The sequence below is a fragment of the Apis dorsata genome, unplaced genomic scaffold (genome assembly GCF_000469605.1).
Source record: "Apis dorsata unplaced genomic scaffold, Apis dorsata 1.3 scaffold_381, whole genome shotgun sequence".
Taxonomy (NCBI): Eukaryota; Metazoa; Arthropoda; class Insecta; order Hymenoptera; family Apidae; genus Apis; species Apis dorsata.
In genome coordinates, this window is record NW_006263643.1 from 716,190 (window position 1) to 740,567 (window position 24,378).

General features: G+C 25.4%; 1 protein-coding gene and 1 long non-coding RNA gene across 2 annotated transcripts in view; one reads left to right on the top strand and one right to left on the bottom strand.

Moving 5' to 3' along the window:
• LOC102678264 overlaps positions 1 to 22,620 on the bottom strand; it is a 52,463-nt gene extending 29,843 nt beyond the window's left edge. The window contains exons 1-2 of the long non-coding RNA XR_004150933.1: positions 22,359 to 22,620; positions 8,628 to 8,758 (exon numbers count right to left, since the gene is read on the bottom strand). This is a non-coding gene — a long non-coding RNA (uncharacterized LOC102678264). The remainder of the gene's footprint in view (positions 1 to 8,627; positions 8,759 to 22,358) is intronic.
• A 61-nt stretch (positions 22,621 to 22,681) lies between these two features.
• On the top strand, positions 22,682 to 23,845 carry LOC102678036. The gene is made up of 3 exons (XM_006618875.2): positions 22,682 to 23,034; positions 23,197 to 23,466; positions 23,567 to 23,845. The coding sequence occupies exons 1-3, from the start codon at positions 22,741 to 22,743 to the stop codon at positions 23,660 to 23,662; spliced, it is 660 nt and encodes a 219-aa protein (XP_006618938.1). The 5' UTR covers positions 22,682 to 22,740; the 3' UTR covers positions 23,663 to 23,845.
• The last annotated feature ends 533 nt before the right edge of the window (positions 23,846 to 24,378 follow it).

Below are 24,378 nucleotides of genomic sequence, written 5' to 3' on the forward strand. Positions count from 1 at the left end.
TTTCACTATATGAAAATACGTAAAACGTTTACATTCATGAATTTTTATCGGAGATCTAATTTCTTTGCGTGCGACCTCAAGCTTCGAACCATAACTCTATGTGCACACATATAATCCCGTGGCTGAGCGATATTATCTTTCAGAATTCGTCGTTGGTTTCCGGTGAAGCCGGATTTAAGACGTGATGCATGGAGCAGATATTACTTTTCAGAGCCTCATCGGTGGTCCGATAACTCTCTTAAACTATGTCCCAGTCCAAGAAATATATGTGGACGATATTACTTTTCCTATACCCTTTTATAAATGTATCCGCGATACCAGCCGTGGTACCAAAGTTGTTGCTTTTATTTTTCACCTCTATTAAGAAAATGAAATCGAAAATTCGAAAGTTGGTAAAACGATAAAGATTTCGATGAAATTATTTTTGAAAAGAAAGGATTAGGAGAGAGCAGTGTAACTTGTTAATGATATCTCTTTAATTTCGAGTAATTTGACTCTTTGAGAAGAAAATTAACGTTCTTTAAAAAAATAATTATATTGTTTGATTATTGTAAAATATTCCATTATTCAGTTTATTTTATTTTTTTATTTTCTTTATTTTTATATTGTTATATATTATTATATTTTATTGTTTTTTTTTGTATTTTAATTTCAAAAAAATACTTTTTTAAATATTGAAATTTTCTTAATGATACTTGGTTTAAACATTCTTCGAAGAGAAATATTTCTTCATTTAAATACAATACAAAAAAATTAAAATCCCCCACGGAATTTATCCCAATTACTACTTTCTCACGATTAAATTCCTTCATATTATATAACATTCCTATCTGACCTTAATATACCGCTAAAATTATTTAAAAATTCCTCGATACTTTCAAATTATCACTGCAAAATTCACATTACAAAAATGATTAATCACCGATTGAAGAACAGATTACAAGAAAATTAGAACCACTAAAAATTCTTTGAAAATATTTTTATCTGTTTTTAATAATAATTTATTATCAACTAATAAATTAATTATTAGCAAATATTACATAACAATAACATATATAATAATCCTTTTTAATTTTATCATATTTTTCATTTTTTATATAAAATGAATTCCAAACATTTTAATTTGATTACTATCGAGATAATTATCGAGAAATATAATAAAAAATAATAAAATATTACGTATGGTAATATGCAAATTATTAAAATGTGAAAAATACATTAATAATGAATAAAATTTGCAATTAAGTTTCAAGTTTAAATCTTTGAATTTAAAAGTAAAAATGAAAATATATTTTAGTGTAGAATGATTCTAATTTTTTGACCAGAACTTTGAAATACAAATATTTTCAAAAAATACATTTCAACTTTATTTAATAATTAAAAAATATTCTTCGTACAATAAATTCTAAATTTCCAAAAAATACATAGGATATTAACTTTATTTAAGAGCTAAAAGATGTACAAGAAAAATTCAAATACAAATATTTCAATGTCTATGAATAACCAGGACAGAAAAAAAATATTCTTAGCTATTTAATTAATTAGCTACCTTTACACTATATTGAATTAATTCTTTTAAATTAATATCTAATTTACATTAAATAAAATTTTAAATTTCTAAGAATTATAACATATTACATATTTTAACTTTAAAATTAAAGAATCTACAGAAAAATTTGAAATACAAATATTTTAATTGTCCTGAAAAATAAAAAAATTCTAGATAAAATTCATCTAAGAAACTGAGAAGTTAAATCATATTAGATAAATCAAAATATAATAATTAATTGAGTAATAATATAATAATTTTACTTAAAAATAAAATCGAAACGCAAAATTTTTAATAACGAATTCCATATAAGAGGTGATAAAATAAAATTCATAACAAAGATGTAACAGGTCAATACAACAATACTTAAGGGGCGTGAGTGCACGTCTATGACGTAGAGCCCGAAGCGGGTCGTTTATCCAGGCCGTTCCGTAGCCTGTAGGGATGAATCAGAGTCGAGTCTGATCGGTAGCCGTCCACGGAGCTCGACCTGGCTTTTATTAGACTGGCTGACACCGAGGATCACTGCCAAACTAGGACCGCGCGAACAATGGCTTCCACGTATCGAGCCGGTCTGTTCGAAAATAACCACGACCAACCACTGCCATTTCCTGTCCCGCTCTATCTCGTGCACAAGTACCTTGACTAAAAAGGAAATGGCCGATCGTGCGTGGAACGCCATGGTCGATTGGTACGAAAGGGAAAGTGCAAAGAAGAAAACGAAGAGAAGAAGGAGGAGGAGGAAGGGTGAAAGTGCATGAAGTCGATGCACTTGAGACAAAAAGAAGGGTAGAGGATTGAAAGGGATTCGAGGTGAGATTTCCGAATATCAAGTTCTCCGGATATTACCTAAGTAGACAAAATGGTGGAGTTGTAAGATTAAGTTGGGTAAAATGGAACACCTACACCTAACTTATCCTGGATTAAATAGTTAAGTTTTAATTTTTTTTTTTGCCGAAATGTATATAATGTTAAAATGTATTATACAATTTTCTATTAAAAATTAGTATTAAGAATTGTTTTTTCCTTTTTTTTTAAAAAAAAAGACAAATCAAAATGAGTATTTGAAATATAATTAATAAATAATTTTATTAACAGTAAAGCTAGAACAATCTTGAAAATAACAAGTTTTAATTTTTATATCCTTGAAATTATATAAACAATGAATAATATTCCACTAAAAATATTTTATTAACATTAGAGCTAGAACAATCTTGAAAGTAATAAGTTTTAATTTTTGTATTCTTGAAATTATATAAACAATGAATAATATTCCACTAAAAATATAAATATATTTTGTAAATCTATTCTACTAATTAATTCTCAATGTATTATTGTTTTATACATTAAAATTATTTATATATCTCTCATTCTCTTTTAACTTCTTTGTATATTCTAATTGCAAATGAATATTTGAAATATAATTAGTAAAATAAATAGTTTTATTAACAAAGCTAGAAAATATCTTGAAAATAAGTTTTAATTTTATTTTTGAAATTATATAAACAATGAATAATATTCCACTAAAAACATTATAAATATACTTTGTAAATCTATATTCTACTAATTAATTCTTAATATATTATTGTTTTATACGTACATTAAAATTATCTACATATTTCTCACTCTCTTTTAACTTTTCCGTATATTCTGTAATTGTAAATAAATATTTGAAATATAATTAATAAAATAAATAGTTTTATTAACACTAGAGTTAGAACAATCTTGAAAGTAACAAGTTTTAATTTTCGTATTCTTGAAATTATATAAATGAATAATATTCCACTAAAAACATTATAAATATATTTTGTAAATCTACATTCTACTAATTAATTCTCAATATATTATTATAGTTTTATATATACATCCATATATATATATATATAATACAACACACATATATATACAAAATTATCTATATATCTCTCACTCTCTTTTAACTTCCCTGTATATTGTATAATTGTAAATGAATATTTGAAATATAATTAATAAAATAAATAATTTTATTAACAATAGAGTTAGAATAATCTTGAAAGCAACAAGTTTTAATTTTTTTATTCTTGTAATTATATAAACAATGAATAATATTCTATTAAAAACATTATAAATATATTTTCTAAATCTACATTCTACTAATTAATTTTCAATGTATTATACATTGTTTTATACATTAAAATTATCTACATATCATGCGGTACCATCTGATACAATAGTTCTTAACTTTATGAAAATTCCATACATTTCAAACTTCCAACTATTGTTTCCATTTTCAATTTATTAGAGAATAATTAATATTATTATTCCAAAAATTAGCTGAAAGAATAATTTAGGATTAAAAACCTTAATCTTTTTAAACTTTTTAGAATCCATAGTTTAAAAATCATTAAACTAACATATTTAATAGTTCTATAATCAAATATATTACGTAAAAAATATTAATTAAAAAATTTTAGACATTTTATTATATTTTTAGTATAGAAGAGTATAATCTAACATTTCAGAAAAAGTTTGATAGTTGCCCTCAATCCTCGTTGTTTCGATCTTCAAACCTCATCCCAGAATTCCCAGACTGCCTTCCCAGAGCGCAATGGATCGATGATAGAGAACCTCCGAGAACTGTTTGGAATTTCGTCAACGCTGATCTCTGGCATTGGAAACCTTCGATTTTCTACCAATAGGAGAATAGGAATATCGAGAATAACTATTTTGTACGTAAATGTACCAATGTAAAGATTAATTGTAATTATTTTATTGTAATTATAATTATTTTAACAGTAATTGCGTTACAAATTTATAAATAAATTAATATATTTCTTTTCACTTTTGTAATTTTTAACAGAATTAATTATGAATATACATATTAAATTCACATTGGTCTTTATATATCCAATTAAATTTATTACCATATTAAAAATAAAATTTTGAAAAAAAAACACAAAGCAAATTAATAAATATGACTTTTTTAAAATTTTCAATTTTTATCATTGTTTAGTATAATAATTACCCAGTTTGCTTGCTATTTATTACATATAAAATTTAATGTATCTACAATACAATAAATTAATAGTACACATTGATTTTCATATACTCATACTATTACAAACTTTGAGAAAAATACAATGTCAAACGAGGATAAGTTCATAGATGTTAAAAATGAACTAGCATTATAACATTAAAAGATGGATAAATCGATGAGATTCATATATTTCAAAATTAAGAAGAGAATTAAAAAATCAAAATGATTCTCATAACACTTACTCTAAAAGCCACTTTCTTCACGTTCACATTTGCCAAATACATAGTTGATCGTCCTCGAAGAGTTAAGAGAGGATAATGCCACATGATTCGAGCCAATTGGAGAAAATTTTCGTAGGGACACAAGGAAAACGTATTGCTACGCATTAAAGGAGGGTCGATGAAATTGAAGGTATTGTGCACGTGATCTGCCGTAATGTCTCGTGGAGAACCGAGAAATCTGTCGAGAGAGTGGGAAATGACGCGGAAGGAAAGTTGATGGAAATTTGGAGAATGTCAGATGATTCGGTCAATGGCCACTTTTCATAGAGCAACACAGAAAATTGCCAATTGATATGTACGTAATTGAATGCATGAATAAATCACGGAAATTGAAGGAAAATATATAATTTTTATTTTTCGAATGGGATTTCGAGATTGGCATTCGAAATCTCTGGAAAATTTTTCGATTTAAGGATAGATATTTAAAGAAAGATAATTTTATTATTATTATCTTGAATACGGGATTATGATGATTTAGTAATCGTTGTTTATTGAAAAAGTTATTAAAGTTATTATCGACTAGTTTTTAGTAATTATTATGTAAAAATGTATTACGTATTATTAAAAAAAAAATCTGATATTTAAACATCAATGCAACAATTCAAACTCAACACGTGTCGACAGTATTTCATACTACAAGTTCCATCATCATCCGCTATCACACACAACTTCCGGCGCATCGACTCGGCAAAACCGGAACAACATCGATATCACTTTCCTAAACACATCTTCTACATCTCCTCTTTCACGCTACACTAATCACTATAACTAAAATTTCAGAAACAAATTAATAAATAAATAAAGATAAGTAAAAAGATAAATTCAGTATTATTTTATTTTCTACCAAAAATCTAATTATTTTTAAAAATAAAATGGAATAAAAAATAAATTTATATTATTTTCAGTTTTATAGCAATAACCTAATTGTTTTATCCTAAACGACTTCTACATCCCTTTTTTCACTATAATCAAAAATTCAAAACTAAATCAAAAAATAAATAAAGATATACTAAAAGATAAATTCAGTTATTATTTTGTTTCATAGCAATAATCTAATTGTTTTATTCTAAACATCTTTTACATCCATTACATTCTACATTTTTTCACTATAATCAAAAATTCAAAAATAAATAAATAAAAATATACAAAAAGATAAATTCAGTATTATTTTGTTTCATAGAAATAATTGTTTTTAAAAAGAAAATGGAATAAAAGATAAATTTATATTATTTTCAATTTTATGACAATAATTGTTTTGTCCTAAACATATCTTCTATATTCCTTTTTCATTATAACCAAAATTTCAAAAACAAATCAATAAATAAATAGAGATAAGCAAAAAAATAAATTCAATATTATTTTGTTTCATAAAAATAATCTAATTGTTTTTAAAAACAAAATGGAATAAAAGATAAATTCAGTATTATTTTGTTTCTTAGCAATAATCTAATTGTTTTTAAGAAGAATAAAAGATGGAATAAAAAATATTTCAAAATTAAGAAGAGAATTAAAAAATCGAAATGATTCTCATAGATCACTTGCTCTAAAAGCCACTTTCTTTACGTTCACATTTGCCAAATACATAGTTGATCGTCCTCGAAGGATTAAGAGAAGATAATGCTACATGATTCGAGTATTATTTTATTTCATAGTAATAATCTAATTGTTTTAAATACATCTTCTATATTCCTCTTTCACTAACTACTTTCACTAACCATTATAACTTAAAATTTTAAAAATATATTAATAAATAAATAGAGGTAAACAAAAAGATAAATTTAATATCTAACTGTTTTTAAAAAAGAAATTCGAATACAATCAAGTATTTCATTATATAAATTCATAGGAAAGAATGAAATTTCTTGTTACGATTTACGAAAATTAATAATCGATTAATTCAATTAAGCAAATAATAATATATCGTTGTATTATCAATTATTTCAATTTTGAATTATTCCAAGTTTGATTATTCGAATAATTGACATTTAGATTAATCAAAACTTCGAATAATCAATCATTACAGAATTTTATTTTTATTAAAACTATAAATATCAATAATCTTATTAAAAATCAAATCATTTCGCTCTCTACAAAATTTCTTCTCCTTTTCATATGAAACAAAATCAATACTATAACTATATCCACAATTTTTCATCCATCTATCCATCGTTGCCCCATGATTCAAGAGAGCGCGTATATATGCAATTGCAAGAATTCGCAGTTTATCAACGGATTCAAATCGTATTATTTGCGAAAGGGAAGGAAACCGCATTCCGTCGCGTTTTTCACTCGGTTTCAAGCAACCAGACACGAGATATTTCGTCGCTCAAACGTGACAACGTTACTGTTTCAACCGTGTTTTACTTCTCCTCTTCTCACCATCTCTTTTTTCTTCTTCCTCCTTTTTTCTTTCTTTCTTTCTTTTTTTTTTTTTCCCCCTTCTATCGATTATCGTTACCCCATAGAGGATTCCACGAAGCTTAGCGGCGGGGTGAGAGCATCCGCTTGTAGCTTCGCTCTTGCACAGTGTCCCGGGGATTAGTTCTGGCTTTAATGTCCGACGACAAGGGATTTCAAAGGTAATTGAATCGGGTACAACGATTCGCCCGAGTCTTTAAAGCCGCGGGACAGATCGTAGACTAAGGTCGGCGGGCGATTATGTGTCGGGTTGACTGATGAAATTGCGAGTTTTGATTTTGTGGATGTGATTGAGGGGATTTCTTCGCGATAGAATATTTTTTTCTTTTTTTTTTTCCTTTTCTATTCTTCGTTTCTGCGATTGGCAGGGATGGATGAAATTGAAGGGTTTATGGCAAAAATATTTTTTTGGAATTTATAATTCTTATTTTAAAAAATTTTTTAATCTCTTTTTATGTATTCAGATTTAATAATGAAATTTTTGTATATTGTTTATACGATTAGGAATTTCTAATTGTATTATGAGATTATAAGCAATAAGTTGGATTGTTTTTTTTTAATAAAAGAATTAAAATGATATTAAAATTTGGAATTTGGAAGTATTACTCGTGAAAAGAAATGAAATTTTTCATTTGATGGATGACTTATCTCAGGTTTGATTAATTTCTTTATTCTTACTGAAAGAAAAAATGAAAATTATATGATGGATTATATAATATTTTTATAATTATTATTCTATAATATTACTTTCTTTTTATCATATTAATAATGTATGATGTTAAAACAAGAGTTTGATTGTATAAATCACAAAGTTTTCAATTTTTCAATACAATGTAAAGAAAGTAAATTCCACCTACTTGTTATGATGTGCATCTTGAATTTCGCTTTTTTACAATTTTCTATATTTTAAAACAATATTACAAGTAATATTTTTATTATCACAAAAAGTTTAGGATCAATCAATTGATAGAAAAAGGATTTAGATTTTTTTAATAGGATAAAGTAAAAACACGTTTTAATAAAATTTAAGTTGGAAATTATGTTCGAAAAGAGTAAAGAAGCAGCAGAAGAATGCGAAAAGATTGAAACTCTTTAAGTAATCTTTAAGTATCTTATTTTATTATCCTATAAATATATTATCCAACATCCAATGAAATTTTCTAAATCCCTTTTGCACGACGAAACAAAAAAATTATACCTATCTTATTAAAATGCCAATCTCTGAATATTTCAATTCTAAAAATTGAATATCATGGTAAATAAAAATAAAAATAAGCTTTGAGATTTGCCATCCATTCTAAAATAATAAGCTAGAAGACCAGCTATCTCGAATTTGCAACAAAGTTTAATGTACCAAACTCACCAGCATACTGCAGCTTCTTTGGACAACTCAAATACGCAAATACGGAGTTGTATTTGAGAGACCATCAGATTCAGGAAGGTAATTAATCCGGTCAATCAAATTTTAGCACCGTCAGGGTTATCTTCTTCAATCTGAAAAATTAAAATATATCGGTCAATGCTAAATTTAAAAATTCTAATTATGAAATAAATTTTATGATTAATTAATATCATTTCATTGATCAATGATTCTTCGAATACTTTAAATACATATTGAAATAATTAAAATCAACGCCTAAAATTTTCCAGCATTTATATTTTTCCAAATATATAACTTTATACAAACATTATATATTATATTACATTATATTACATTATATTACATTATATTACATTATATTATATTATACAAAGAGATAGAGCAAAAAAAGATGCTGAAATTCTTTCATCTCAAAGAAATTTTCTGTCGACATTTATAATTTTTTTAATAAAATTTATAAAAATATAATATAATATAATATAATAATATTAAAAATTTATAATTTTTTTATCAGATTAGATGAATAATCCGTTTTATTCATCTCTGCATCAATTTATCTTTACAACGATATTACAATAACAATTACATTACTTCGAAACACACAACTTCCTTCGAGAATCTCTTCGAAATTATCAAAAAATCGTTCATCCACGAATCCCAAATGGAACTAAGACGAAGGACAAAGAACGAAAAGAAGAAGATCTCGCGTACAGGAGCAAGAGGAGGGCGACGAGGGAACGGGTTTGAATTTGAGTGCACAGGCTGGTACACGCGTTATCCGGTTAATTCTTTCTGACTGGCTCTCGGCGAACAGAACCGGAAGTGGTGCCTCTCTCTTTTTCTCTTTCTCTCTCTCCCTCTCTCTTTTCGTGTCAGATGGCCCGTGCTCGTTGGGCACGTCGTCGATTTCCCCAGTTTTGATCTGCCATGTGGAAGGATCTGATCGCTATGAAACGAGCATCGGCCTACGAACGAACCGAATCTGTAATCGGATGACTGAAGATCGGGGAGGCCCACCCCGTGTGACGGTGGCAAAGGTAACCAAAGCTTGTGAACATAATGAACGATATTTCGGACCTGCTTCTAACCCTTTTTTCTTTTTGTTGTAAGAGGAGGAAAGAGGAAAAGAATTAGTCGCGGTGCAAATGAAGCGTTGACTTGTGAACGAAGAACCGGAAGAAGATTTATCGATCAGGAATTCGAGTGGAATAAACTCGATCGCGAAACGGAGAGAGTTTAAGAATCGTGTTTCAAGTTTTTTGTTTTGATTTCAAACGATATTGAAATGTACGGTAATAATATATTGTGTGATATATTGTGTAATTGTGTAATATATTATATACAATTATATAATATTATGTATTATATATATATATGTATTATATATTGTGTAATATATTAATATTTGTTCTTTTGGAATGATTTGTAATAAAATTTAAATATTTAATTAGAAAAATATGTAATTGAAACATACAGTAATAATATATTGTGTAATATATTATATTAACATTCTTTTTTGGAATTGTTTGTAATAAAATTTGGGAAATATTTAATTATAAAAATGTGTAATTGAAATATACGGCAATAATATATTATATAATTGTAACATACTAACATTTGTTCTTTTGGAATGATTTGTAATAAAATTTGGAAAATGTTTAATTATAAAAATATGTAATTAAAACATACAGTAATAATATATTGTGTAATTGTAATATATTATATTAACATTTTTTTTTAGAATGGTTTGTAATAAAATTTGGAAAATATTTAATTTATAAATAAAAACGTGTAATTTAAATATACGTTAATAATATATTGTGTAATTGTAATATATTAATATTTTTTTTTTGAATGGTTTGTAATAAAATTTGGGAAATGTTTAATTATAAAAATATTAAAATTGAAACAGACGGTAATATTATATTGTGTAATATATTATATAATAAATTGTAATATATTAACATTCAATCAATTTTTATTATTTCAATTTTTTTAAGAAAATAATAAAAATATGTATATACAATAATAATATATGTATAAAATATGTATATATATAACAAAATATGTATGTGTACATGTTTTTTGAAATTATTTTGAAAAACAAGCGATACGTTTATCCAAGGATGAATAGTCGAAATCGTAGAATTGTAATAGATTAAATAAATGTTATAGCAATAATAGTGAAAGAAAGGAGAATAGATCCGAGAAGAATGAAACAAACACAGTGGGAAATGGTCGAGCGGCTTTTGTTTCCTCAGGATTATCAACTGTAAATTTGATTTTGATTTTAATTCTCTCTCGGCCGGGTTCGCGAGTCTATTGGGTTGATTTTGATTTAAACCCTCTTGAGCGGCGAGATAATACGTACACGTGGATGGAACTCGGCGGCCGGAATTTTATTAATTAATTTCATCGCATCATCACGCGTAATGAAGCATTATACGCTTGCCGAGCTTCGTTATGCGTCATTTCGAATATTATTCAAATTTAAACGGATAATCGATATCGCGTTTTTTGACGATGTTCGAAAATATCGAACGTCAATTTCGCAAAATTATATGGGAATAATTCGCGATTTTTCGATTAAATATTTGGATTAAAAACGAAATTACGAATATCTGATCGTATTTCTAATTGTTAATAAGATTCATTTGGTTGAAGAATGCTTCAATATTTTAACTCGATCAATTATATAATTTGTATATTAATTCTATGAGATAATTTTCAAAATAAGAATGTGGATATCGGAATATTGGATGCTGGCAGTTAATGGCCATATGGCGCTAGTTATCATAGCGTTAAAGGGAACCAAATTAATCGAAAGTAATTTTGCGTCCATTTTATTTTCAAAATTATTATTTTTTTAAATAAATGTATCTCTAGTGAAAGCTGTTGGAAAAATAAAGAAAATAAAATACTTGTGGACATGTTATATCATTACCGGTAATACTACTAAATTTCCAACGATTTATCCTTATTACTATTTATTGCACACTATTCTACCGCAAACTATGGCAATTAATATAAATTTTCTCCCTATCATAAATTTTCTTGTAAAGAATTGCATACACAAAGATTATTTTCTTTCGAAAAAACGCACAGTGGTTCGAATAATAGGAATTAACTGGACAAAATTATATTTCTTCGGTTTTGAGTTTATATTTAAGGAGATTTAAGTTTTAGAAAATAATACTGCTTTATATAATTATAATTTATTATTATTTCATTAAAAATGTATATGATATAAAAGTATGATGATATAAAAAAAATTAATATTGCATTTAATTAGTATAAAATAAAAAAGAAAATATATAATAATTAATATAAAAAGATAAAAAACATTTATATAAATATATAAATGTTTGTGATTTGAATCCTTAAGTAGCCGCAGATATAGCAAAAAATTGTAACAGATAATTAACTTAGAAAGCGCTTCGAATTTGACAAACATACAATAAACTGAATCTTAATAATTGAACATAATATTCTAAAAAAACAGATATTAAGAAAAAAATGCTATGGCTATATCCTCGACAATCCTATCCTATAAATTCCGATAGATATGAACCAGAAATGAGACTAAATCATGATAATTTAACAAAATAATAATAAAAACGATAAAACGGAAAATTATAAAATGAAAAAAGTACTATAAGAAAATATTCTGCATATCGACCGCTCAAAGATTGAAAAAAATAAAAAAAATTGCCAATTAAAGTTAGGAAATTATTATTGTTTATTTCTCTAAAATATAATAAATAAACAATGATAGAAATGCATATATTATAATATGGTATAGCTTAAAATTAATCCATAAATATCAATGGCTAAATCCGATTGTGTCTGTATATATCATGGACGGCTATATATTAAAATTAATTTTAATTTAGTTTTGCAAAGTTTTGCAAATCAAATATGGTGTGAAAAAGAGTTTCTATTTTTCATACATTTAATTGTTATTGCATAGAACGACGTGGAATATATAAAAAATCATTGACAAATCATTACACATTGTGTGAAATTCTAATATGAAAAAAAAAAACAAAAAATTTATTGATAATTTATAACAATTTAAATTAAAATAAATGTTTTGAGATGTTATATTCGTTATAAAATTGAAATTTAAACGTTTCTTAAAAAATTTACAGAATATTTCTCAACTATCGAAATGTGATCGATCAATTATCAATTCTCTGTCTATATACGCATATTTTGTTCAATCTGTAGACGTTTAAGAAAAAGGATTCAAAATTTTAATGTATAAGATTATTATTATACATTACATTGAAACAATTATTTTTTTATACATTTGAAAATGAATTTTTTTCCAATCAATATACATTATTCGAATTTCATTGTAAGCTAAATTCCTCGAAATAATTTAGACGATGTAACATATACCAAAATACAAAATATATGCTAAAATACAAAAATACGTATTACGGCGTGTTACTTAACCCAAATACGCTATTATAATCTCGATATGTCGAAACTTGAACACACACGAGCGAGAAAACACAAAAGAAGTGGCAATGTCGGATCGACAATCCATTGGAACCGGCTGCTTCGTGGTGAGCATCGGGCGGATGATACGAAAGGCCAAACGGGATGGTTTATAAAGCGGCCTCCTCATCCTCCCCGCTCACGTATCGTCCGCCGTCGACACATTTAACGATGCGAGTGACGTTTAGTCGTGGGTACAAACACGTGAAAATTTCTATAGGCCGGTACACACACGATGTGTAGCCTTCGCTTTATGGCATCGTTCGAGCGACAAATTGCACTAAAAATAAACGTTCGCGCTCGGTTGCCACTACTGGCTATTCGCGCGTGCGAAGGTGGCCTCGAACCAGTCGTGTCCCATGTTCACAAGCCAACCCAAGCCCTCTCTCCCTTTGAAGTGTAGACGATTGGAAGTCCCCAGGCTTGCGAATTATGTGGCCGTTACGTTTTTACACCATGACCTACCTGCACATCGTCCTTCCTCCTCACGATGGATTTATTTGGAACAACGTCGAGTCGATTCTTGCTTGGAGGACGTAAAAGACGAATTCACCATTTTTCTGGATTTCTATAACATTCATCCATAATGAATATGAAAAATTGAAGTTATTTATACTCGTTCAATGATTGAATTCACTTAATTTGTCAAAATCAATTGAGAATTTTAAATTGAAGTTAAGATAAATGTTATTTTAATAAGTTGCTTGAATATTTTATTATTCAAGGTATCGAGTAACAGTGACGTAGTAGTAATAATAAATATAATTCTTTATATATAGGTTTATATACTTTTTTGAGAATATTTGTTTTCTTATTTCAATATGCTTTAAAGATGTTTCTATATGCTTTTGAAAAAGATATTTTCAAATTTTGTTAGTGCAATTATGTATGAATAGATTATCATTTGTTATTGAATAACAAATTTGATCTATCGCTATGGAAATCATCTATCGTTTATCATCGAAAGTAGAAACTGGCTCTACTTTGATGTTCACTTTGGTGAAATACAAATGAAAACAATTTTTTATTTGTGGATGAATCATCCGGAATACGCAATAAAAAGTTTAAATTTATGTTAAAGTACAAGAGATAGTTTGATAAAGATGGTTTGTCTCTAGAATATTATTATGCTAATCCAAAAAAAAATTCTTGTACAAAAATATTGCTTATTTATTAAATGGAAAGGAAATGGATAAGAAAATAAAAAAAACAAAATGGCGTGAAAAAAGTATAACAAAACTTATTACAGAATAGATCAAGTAGTAATACTTTGACTTTGCAGTACGATTATGCAAGAATTATTATTCTTATAATTTAAAAAATTCTATTATTTATTTTATTATTATTTATTTTAATTATTCTCTTATTTCCAAATGAATATATAAAACATGAGAAAATGGTAAGAAATTGGAGAGTTTCTTTCACGCATTGAAAGAAACTTTTTCGAAATATAATCCATTACGTTCTACACAAAATTACATTAAAATCAGATTTTCAAAATACGTAAATTCTTTGTAAAACAGCATGAATTAATTCAGACAAATTAGAAATTCAACAACGATTCAGAATTAGAAAATTCTCAGCAACTATATGAAAATTCTCAGTGCCAAAATTTTTTAATTAAAATTTTAATTAAAATTTATTTTTAAATAAAATATTTCAAAAGAGTAAGGATAAAAAATTGCAATTATAATTACTGCCTTTTAATAATTTTTCTAAAAATTTGAATCAGCAACTATGGTTTAAAGTCTTTTAACAGATAATGCATCTCTGGTATAACAGAATCTCATGGAAAGGAAAGATGTAACATCGAGACGCGTCTTTGCAACAGATATAATTGGAATTTCCCTTAATTAGCTCATCTCAGCCATCAGACGAGCTGCATAACGCATTCGACGCTTATTCAGACATCCAGCATTGAGAGATTAACAGCTCCAAAGGGAGCAAGAAAGATGTAAATCGTCTCGGCTGAGATATTAAGACGTTAGGTTGATCTGACAACTGTGACACATCCAGAAGGAATAAAATGAAAGGAACATAGCAAAAAACTGAAATATTTTCAGTAAACAAACTTTATTTGAAAATAGTGTATTATTTAATATACATTATTTAATATACAAATATTATTTATTTATATTTACAATTAGATTTAAATTGTGAATGAAATATTTTTTTAATTAAAATGACTTATATTGTTCATTTTTCATTTCTTATTCTTTGCAAATAAAAATGAAAATAGAATGAATTTCTTTATTTCTTTATATAAATATGTATAATATAATTATATACAATTATACATAATGATATTACATGTAAATATGAATTTCTTTATATATTTTTTTATATTTGTAATTGTTATTTTTATTTATATTCAAGTTATCATATAGATTCAATGTAAATACTTATTATTTAAGCGTCAAAAATGATTATTCTCTACTTTATTTTCCTTATTTCTTAAATATTAAAAATTGATTGAATTTTATATATGTTATATTATAATAAGATTTTATTATATTGTAATGTATTGTAATAATATTAAACTTAAAAATTATTTGATTCAATTATTATTACTTGAAAGATTTTTTTTATTATATTTCAATGAAATATCTAACTCCATTTTATTCAATTCTATTCAATTTTTTTCTATTTCTAATAATGTTAAAGATGTAGCTCAGTTATGTAAGACATCCTTTATAATAGAATCTTTTTAAATATATCATATTGAATTTTTTTATATTAAACGACAGTTATCAGATATGAATTTCAAAGGTATAGAGGAAAAATTCAACACACCTTCATTTCATAAGATTTATCAAGATTCTCAGCATCAAAAATTCTCTTCTCAAAGAAAAGCATATTCAGATGAAAAGTGAAACGACTGAATGCAAATAGCATATGTTACTTACTGAATTTTCTTCTCAATACTTTGCACAAACTTTTAAATTGATAGTTTAAACTTAAAGAAAAAAAAATTCTTCAAATGAAATCGAAGATCAAGAAATCTTTAAACCTCGATGTATACATTAAAAATATTACGCTTTGATAAATGACTAATTCGCAATAAGAAATAAATATTGTATTGGAAAATTAATTTTTTAATAAAGAAATTAATACGTTTTTTTTTACCGATATTTTTATTTTAAATAAGACCAGAAAAAATAAATACTTTCAAACGAAAAATTTTTTAATACTAGAACAACCGAATTGATATTTTATATTTTTTGTTTTATGATATTTGAGAATATGAAAATATACATAGAAATCTAATTGAATTATTTTCATTGTTTTATTTATGAAATATAAAATAAACATTTAGATAAATCGATAATATTAATATTAAATAAATTACAAGCTAATAGTTAAATAAAGAAATAATATTTCAAATATATATATAAAAATCATGAAAATAATTTGAAAGGAATATATTATATTGCATTTATTTGCAAAATGCAATCATATTCTTTTTTTAAATTAAATTATACAATTTTTCCCGTATATATCAATTTTATATTTTAATTTTATATTTTATATTTGATTTTAATTGGTTTGTTTTTACATTCAAAGATATTACTGAATCATTACTCGAGTCATTTCCACGCTTTTCTCAAAATATATCAAACCATTTTTCAAAAATTTCTCCAAAAATATCAAGCCAACAATTTTTCCAAATTTTCCACGCTTTTTTCGAAATGCTACACCATCCAACCGTGTTACCATCATCCACTATTCCGCCAAAATCAGTCGTTTTTCTCCCGGAAACACACCCCTATTTACAGAAGCGCAAAGCGAGTGACTAAGAGTAGCAATCTCGACGGGTTACACGTAGCCACGGGACAACACGAGCCGTGTAACGAACTTGCCAGGTGTGTACACCTGCGTGTAGTGTGCACATGGATATCTACACGTATGCAGGTGCACACGTAACCATGCGTGGCGCACACATGACGCGTGGTCAATGAAGCATCGGATACGATAACAGTGACGGTCAGGGACGATGTTAGGTGACGTCCACACTGTGATTGGAATTGAATCTTGCATCGAAATTTTTGGCAAAAAGAAGAGAAAGTTATATAAAATTCATAAAGAACGTAGGAAAATAATAAAAGGAGGAGGTTGATCTTGAGTGATCTTTAATGATCTTCAGTTATAAATTATTATATTTATCTTAAAATATTCTAAAAGATAGATAAAAAAGCATATTATTCAATTAAAGAAATGAAATTTTAATTTTTATGTTTAAACTAAACAATTTTGAAACATTTTTTTCTACAATTAAAATAAAATAATCATGTACAATATATAATTCTTTTTCTTAATATTTTGTTTTTTATTAATTATCATTTTATAACTAGAATATTAATATATTCGTGTATATATATACACGAATATTGGTCGATGCTTATTGTAGTAATAAGTACATGAACAATATTTCTCAATATACATATGATAAATAATATAAATAATTTAATTTTGTATCGAAAAAAGTAAAAGAAAAATAAAATAAAAAATTAAATATATTATAATGTATTTCTACAATAATTATTGTATTGAATCATGTTTCTTTAATTATAGTAATATTTCGTGATTTTTGTTTATTGCCTTGACTGTACGATTAATTTTCAAAAACAATTCTCATTCATGATAAAGATTCACAGAAAATATCGAAACGGTTATTCAGCTATAAAAATCAAACTCAAATCAATAGAAATGATCAAACGAATGCGAAATTCTTTATGACAGGATTTAATTTTCGAAAATGGATATTGTTTGAAACTCCATTGATCTATGTTTTGTGGAACAATTCGTGGAAACGAGTTACACGAAATTCGAAACATGAAATCGAATCGCAGTAAAATACTAAAAAGTTTTCATTTTCATTGAATTTTGTGAACAAAAATTTGAACTCAATTTGAACTTATTCTGTATCAAAATGTATTTGATAAAAATGTTCTGATGAATTTGATTTCTTTCTTTTTATTTTTAATTTTTAATTACATTCTATATAATTCTTTTTAATTGTTTTCTATTGTTGTCGTGATAATTGTAAACAATATGCAAAAAATATATATATATATATAAAACATAAATGAAATATTTATTATATTATTTAATATATAAATCTTTAATAATAATAATATATAATAATAATAATATATAAAATCTTTATTCATAGAAATATAATTCTATGAAAATATTGTCTGTTATATGAGATTTAATCAAAAAATTGAATGTTTTTATTATCTATAAAGAATTAAATTTTATAAATTATTATAACATCATAAATCATTTATCACAATTTCTACTCTATACATTCTTTTTCCTTTCTATTTTCATACGAATTTTTGAATTTTTATATTCACATAAATAAATTACTTTCTGTCTCATCTCAATTCCCTGAGAGTGGTGCTACAAAATGAAAAGCAACCTTGTAACATCGTAATTTAACGCGTGACAAAATATTCATAAATACACGAAAAGTTTATAAAAACTCTCATCCCTGCCTCTGCGTTATACATCTAAGTGGAAAAAGAGAAAATATCGCAATTTTATTTTATCGACGATATCCAACAAAACCAGCGTAAAACGTCATCGAAATTTGAATATTTACAACTGTAGGGATTAATCGTCGTCGTAATTAAACGCAACCAAAGTGATGGTGTGTTTATATAAATTCTGTACAGCCAGTCACAAAAATGTCAATTATATATTTATTAATAAATATTTCAAGATAAATTAACAAATTATGTTATCAAAACCAACAATAATTTTATTTTGTATAAAATATTGTGAATATATTAAGCACAATTTATCATACAAACATAAATCATAGGATTATAATTAATTCTAGAGATCAAAAGAAAATTTGGTGTACAAAAATGTTATTTGAGATTTATTTATCAAAATTTATTTACATATGAAAATTTATATATGTGTAGAAAATTTAAATCTACAGAAATATATAGAATCCACATGATATGCAGAAAGGTATAAATAATCAAATTAAACAAAATACGTTCTATGATACTTCAAAGGTGAAACATATTTTTATTGCTGTAATTGTATTAATGAAAATTTTAAATTATAAAAAATCAATCTAGTTTATCTGCATATATTTTTTTTTAAATATTTATCTTTATATTTTATCAAATGTCGTGTTTTGCAATGTTATATAAAATATAAAATATTTCAAGTGTTTGGAAAAATAAAATTGTTAATCTTAAAATGTGTTCAAGTTTTAATCTTTCATCTTACTTTTTGTAAAAAATATTTTTTCATTGAAAATTTAAATGTCGATTTCATTTTTTTTGTCAAAGAAATTGCTGCATATTATTACATATATATATATATATATATTTTTATATTTTTATTAAAACTAATTTACTAAAACTAATTTATATATTTTTATTAAAATTTTCGGATTAAATGGATTTCCTTGATAATAATACGAATACTTTTACGACCGACTGTACTTACATTCTACCGACGAAAAAAGAAAAAGAAAGGAAAAAATTTCCACCATCGAAATCTGTGCGAGAAAAAAAAAAGAAAGATCATTCTTGTTTTTGCCAACGTTTAAATTGCAACTAATTAACGCTCCTTTTTTCCGCGTAGAAAAATTCCGAAAATTCAGCGTTTTAACAAATTGAACGCGAACAAGATAGATAGAAATTAAACAAAATACAGGGAGAAAATGAAACGATAGGTATGCGGTTCATACCACGGTTAATTAACTCCCGACGAAATTGAAATGCATTGTAAGATACGAGTTTCCAATATTAATTTCGCATCTACAAGTCTACGTGGCGCGCGTTTTTCTTCAACTTAATTATTTTTCGAAATAATGTCCGATGCGATAAATCATTTCAATTATATTTTCGTAGCTTGTTTATTGAGCTCAAGATAATATTGAAATAAAGTACTTCAAAATAAAATATATTTATCGGGCTAGATTTTATTTACTTTACTCGAACAAAGATATTTCTCTATGTTATTCAATTTAATAACTGAACTTGAATCAAATTTTTTTATTTTATTTTTTATTATATAATTTCAAAAGATCAAATATTATCTAATATTTGCTATAATTTTGTATGCTATTTCTGTAGAAATTCTTTTTGATTTCTATAATGACAGATTTATCGTAATTTAAATATTTTTCTGATGTCATGTTTAAAATAAAATAAATTTTGAGCGTAAATATCATCACGCTATAAAAAATTCCAAAAAGATTCAAATTTTAATAATTTATTATAGAATAAAAAAATGGAAATTTGTAACTCATTTTTTTGTGTAAAATATATTCATTAATTTAATTCGAAAAAATTATTTGAAAATAATTTTGTTTTTATTTTATATAGAATGAAACTAGTTTTCTTATTTTTTTAAAGTAAAAACATGTTTAAAATCTATTATTATAACAAATTATTGTTAGTTGTTTTGTTTCGAATAAAATTCTCAACTTATTATCTATACATAGAATGATTAATTAGAATAAAATTTAAAAAAAATTTAAATTTAATTATTGTGAAATTCTTTTAAAATAATACATTCACTAAATTTATTAAACTTAATAAAAACATATTAATAAATGAATAAATATAAATAATCCTCAATGAAAGAATCACATAATAAAAATCACATAACAAAAAACCGCACTAAAAACAAAAAAATCATTTCTATATAGAGGAATTAAATTACATCTATTTCCCTTTTTCCATCGCGTTTTAAATACTACGTTCTGGACATCCGCCTCTAAAAATAAATTAAAATCGTCCCCATACTCAGAAACTCGATTGTCAATTGGAAAAGACAAAGAACGTAAAAAAGAAAAAATGAAAAACAACTCGCCTCGATGAACATTGTTGTGGACGGTGTTTTAGCCTCGAATCGAAATCAATAAGCCGATTATTGGTTGAGCTGAACACAGATTACGTTGCTTTGAATTGACACCCCGACACGGGCATCCATGCAACGATTGAATTTCGCGGACTTTCGAGACGGGCGGACGTCCGCTCTAGTTCCTTTTTCCATGTCTGATACCGTGAAATCATGCTCAATGTAATCCTCGCGGACACTTCGCGAAGAATCAACCTTTTGTGACAACCCAGCCAAGTTTGCAACCATTGTATGATCATATTATTTACTTACATGATGGTAAACAATACGAAACAGTGCCATGAGACGAAAAGAAAGATGAAGATTGAAAAAGAAAACGTGTCTTTTTAACGCCATCTATACTAATTAATATCTATTGTTTATAATATTCAATCATATAAATAAAATTAATATAAAAAAACAATATTTATTTATTGTTTATATAATATACAAGACATGTGTAATATGAAAAATATATATTTAAATAATAATAGTAAAAATTCACGATTTAACAAAAATAAACAATAAACAAAAAAGATATAAAAGATTAAATTAGTAAATTAGTAAATATTATTAATAGATGATAGCGAATTGATAGCGAAACCAAAGGAAAACTATAAAGAATAAAAAAATTAAAGAATCATAAAATATTAATGGAATAAAATAAGTAAATAATAATAAAAATTCTAAAATTATAAATATTATATAGTATTATATTATATAATATGATATAATTAGTATCTTAACCCTAAATTTTAATCAAAATACGCAATATATAGTAATAGATCATAGAGAGTTTCATGTACCCGCATACCCCTATTAATAATTTATAGATAATACAAAGTGGTATTGTCAATATTAGATATTTCGATTATTCGAACAATCTAACTAAAACAATCGATATTATGTCGTATTTAGAAATATATTCTCTCATAAATAATTTTTACTTTTCTATTTAATTTAATTTTTAAAAGTCATAATTATAATATAAAAAACAAAACTTGTAAAAAAAATATTAGAAAAATCTAATCAAATTAGAAATATGATAAGCGAAAATATAACATTTTAAATAACTTATGTATCAAATCTTTACTATTTAAAAATTATTATACATTCATGAATAAATGAATGTCAAGAGCAAAATTTCATAAAAAAGATTTATTTATAATGGAATTAAAAATATTGTAATTTTATTTATATACGATATACATATAGAAATAATCAAAAATTTTTAATATTTCTAAAATGTCATTATTTAGTAAAAATTGATATTGAAATCATTATATAAAATAAATTATATAGTTATATTTATATAAAATTTTATCTACATACGTATATATGCATAATGATGTCATGATTTTTTCTTTTCAATTTTTCAGCAATATGGCGAATAAACGAATAATCACCAAATACACAGATAAGTAACAAAAAAAAAACGAAAATCGTTTCACATCGTAGAACTAAAGAGAAGGATAATCTTGCCACCTGTTTACTTGATAGAAATTTCACAAAACAAACACGAAAAGGAACGAAATTGACAACAAGCAAAACTAACGACACACTCTTGTTTCTAAATTTCATTTAAACTGAAAGAAAAACAAAACGAATCTAACACGATGGATGACAGAGGGCACTATGTATGGTATATGTCTAATTTTCAAGCAGAGGGCGTTGAATCGATAGATCATTGACTGTAATATAGATTTTGACGGTTATGTCTCGCACAACGTCAACAATGGGGCAAACGGTGGGACGCATGCCTCATACATGGGCAGATTTATTGAAGGAAAGAGATCGTGTTTTATATTGGAGTGGTGAGGTTTTATCAAAAGTGATCGACAACGTAAACGAAGAAAGATCATTCCTGATCGATTACGGCAATGAAAGCATTGATAAAAAGATCGATTCGTGGATGGATTCGAACGAAGCACGAATCGATAGAATTTTCAGTAAACATCCAAACCTGCCAGAATCATTTAAACTTGAAGTGACAAACGAACTCAAACAAGTGATTATATATTTTTTTAATTTTTATTAATTTCTTTAAAGTGAAAGGTTAAATTTTGTTAATAAATAACATGTATTTTTATTCGTAAACCAAACAATATAAAATTTTATTTTGATATAAATAACAATATTATTGATGATAATAATTTGATATTGTATTTAGATAAAAGAAGATTTAAAAATAAAAATGAGACATGATTACTACCATGGCTATAGAGACATGGACAAGTTTACAAAAAAAGTAGACAGATTAGGAGAACGACAGCGTAAAATACACGGGAAACTTCTACATATTGAAAATATTTGCGATAATAATATAAAAGAATTTCGAAGAAGATTTGGCCCTTTGCGAGTGAAAACATTCAAAAATCTTAAATCAGGTGAAAAAATGATAGTTAAAGACAAGAGACTGAAGTCACAGTTTGCTAAACGAGTATGCATTTATAAATTTGCTTTTATAATTTTTTTTCTTAAGCAAATATATATATATATATATAAAATAATTATATTACTTTTTTCTCTAATTTCTTTAGGTATACGATATTGATCACAAAAATGTACAAGAATGTGCGAAATGTATCGATAAGTTAATAAAGATTATTGAAAAAAAAGCTATATTTAAACAATGATTAAAATTAGATAAATAAATAATCATTAAAATCAAAATTAACTTAGGTAAGACGAACAAATAAAAATAAAAATAAAATTAGATATAAGACAAATTTGTTAAAATACTAATGAGAAAACGTAAATCAAATGTAAAAAAACGAAATTAAGACGTAAATAAATTAAATTGAGTGCATATATATTTAATAACGATAATTTCATCACCATTTCTGTATTGAATCTTGTTCCACAAATTAACTATGTAGTAGACACCGATACGATCTCAAATTACCAGCGGCATTTCCGCTATAATATTAAGTCATCCTCAACTCCTTCCGTTCGTTCCGTTAGGAAACGTCACATTTCTCATGATTGCAAATTTGCATTAATTAAGTTTTGACAACAAGAGAAAGGAATTTCCCAAATGATTATCTGACAGATGAAATATTTCAAAGAGGAATAGAAATTATTGTTATATGAAGCTATTTAAGAAAGTTTGAAGTAATAGTTTTAAAACTAAAAACTAAAAATAAAAAAGTCACAAAAATTATTTATTTGAATTTAAATATGTTTAAGTATTATATTTCTAAATATTTCTAAATAAATATATACATCAATAAATATATTGATAAAATACTATTTTAAAAGAATAGGATCTAATAAAAAAATTCTTGATTTCTAAAAATACGATAAATAGAATTAAAATTTATATTATTTTTGTGCATATGTTTATATATAT

Bases quoted from the DNA above. Each gene is read 5' to 3' on its own strand.
- LOC102678036 (XM_006618875.2), top strand. From the start codon at position 22,741: ATGTCTCGCACAACGTCAACAATGGGGCAAACGGTGGGACGCATGCCT. The intron at 23,035-23,196 runs GTGATTATATAT...TATTGTATTTAG, and splicing joins TGACAAACGAACTCAAACAA to ATAAAAGAAGATTTAAAAAT. The intron at 23,467-23,566 runs GTATGCATTTAT...TAATTTCTTTAG, and splicing joins AGTCACAGTTTGCTAAACGA to GTATACGATATTGATCACAA.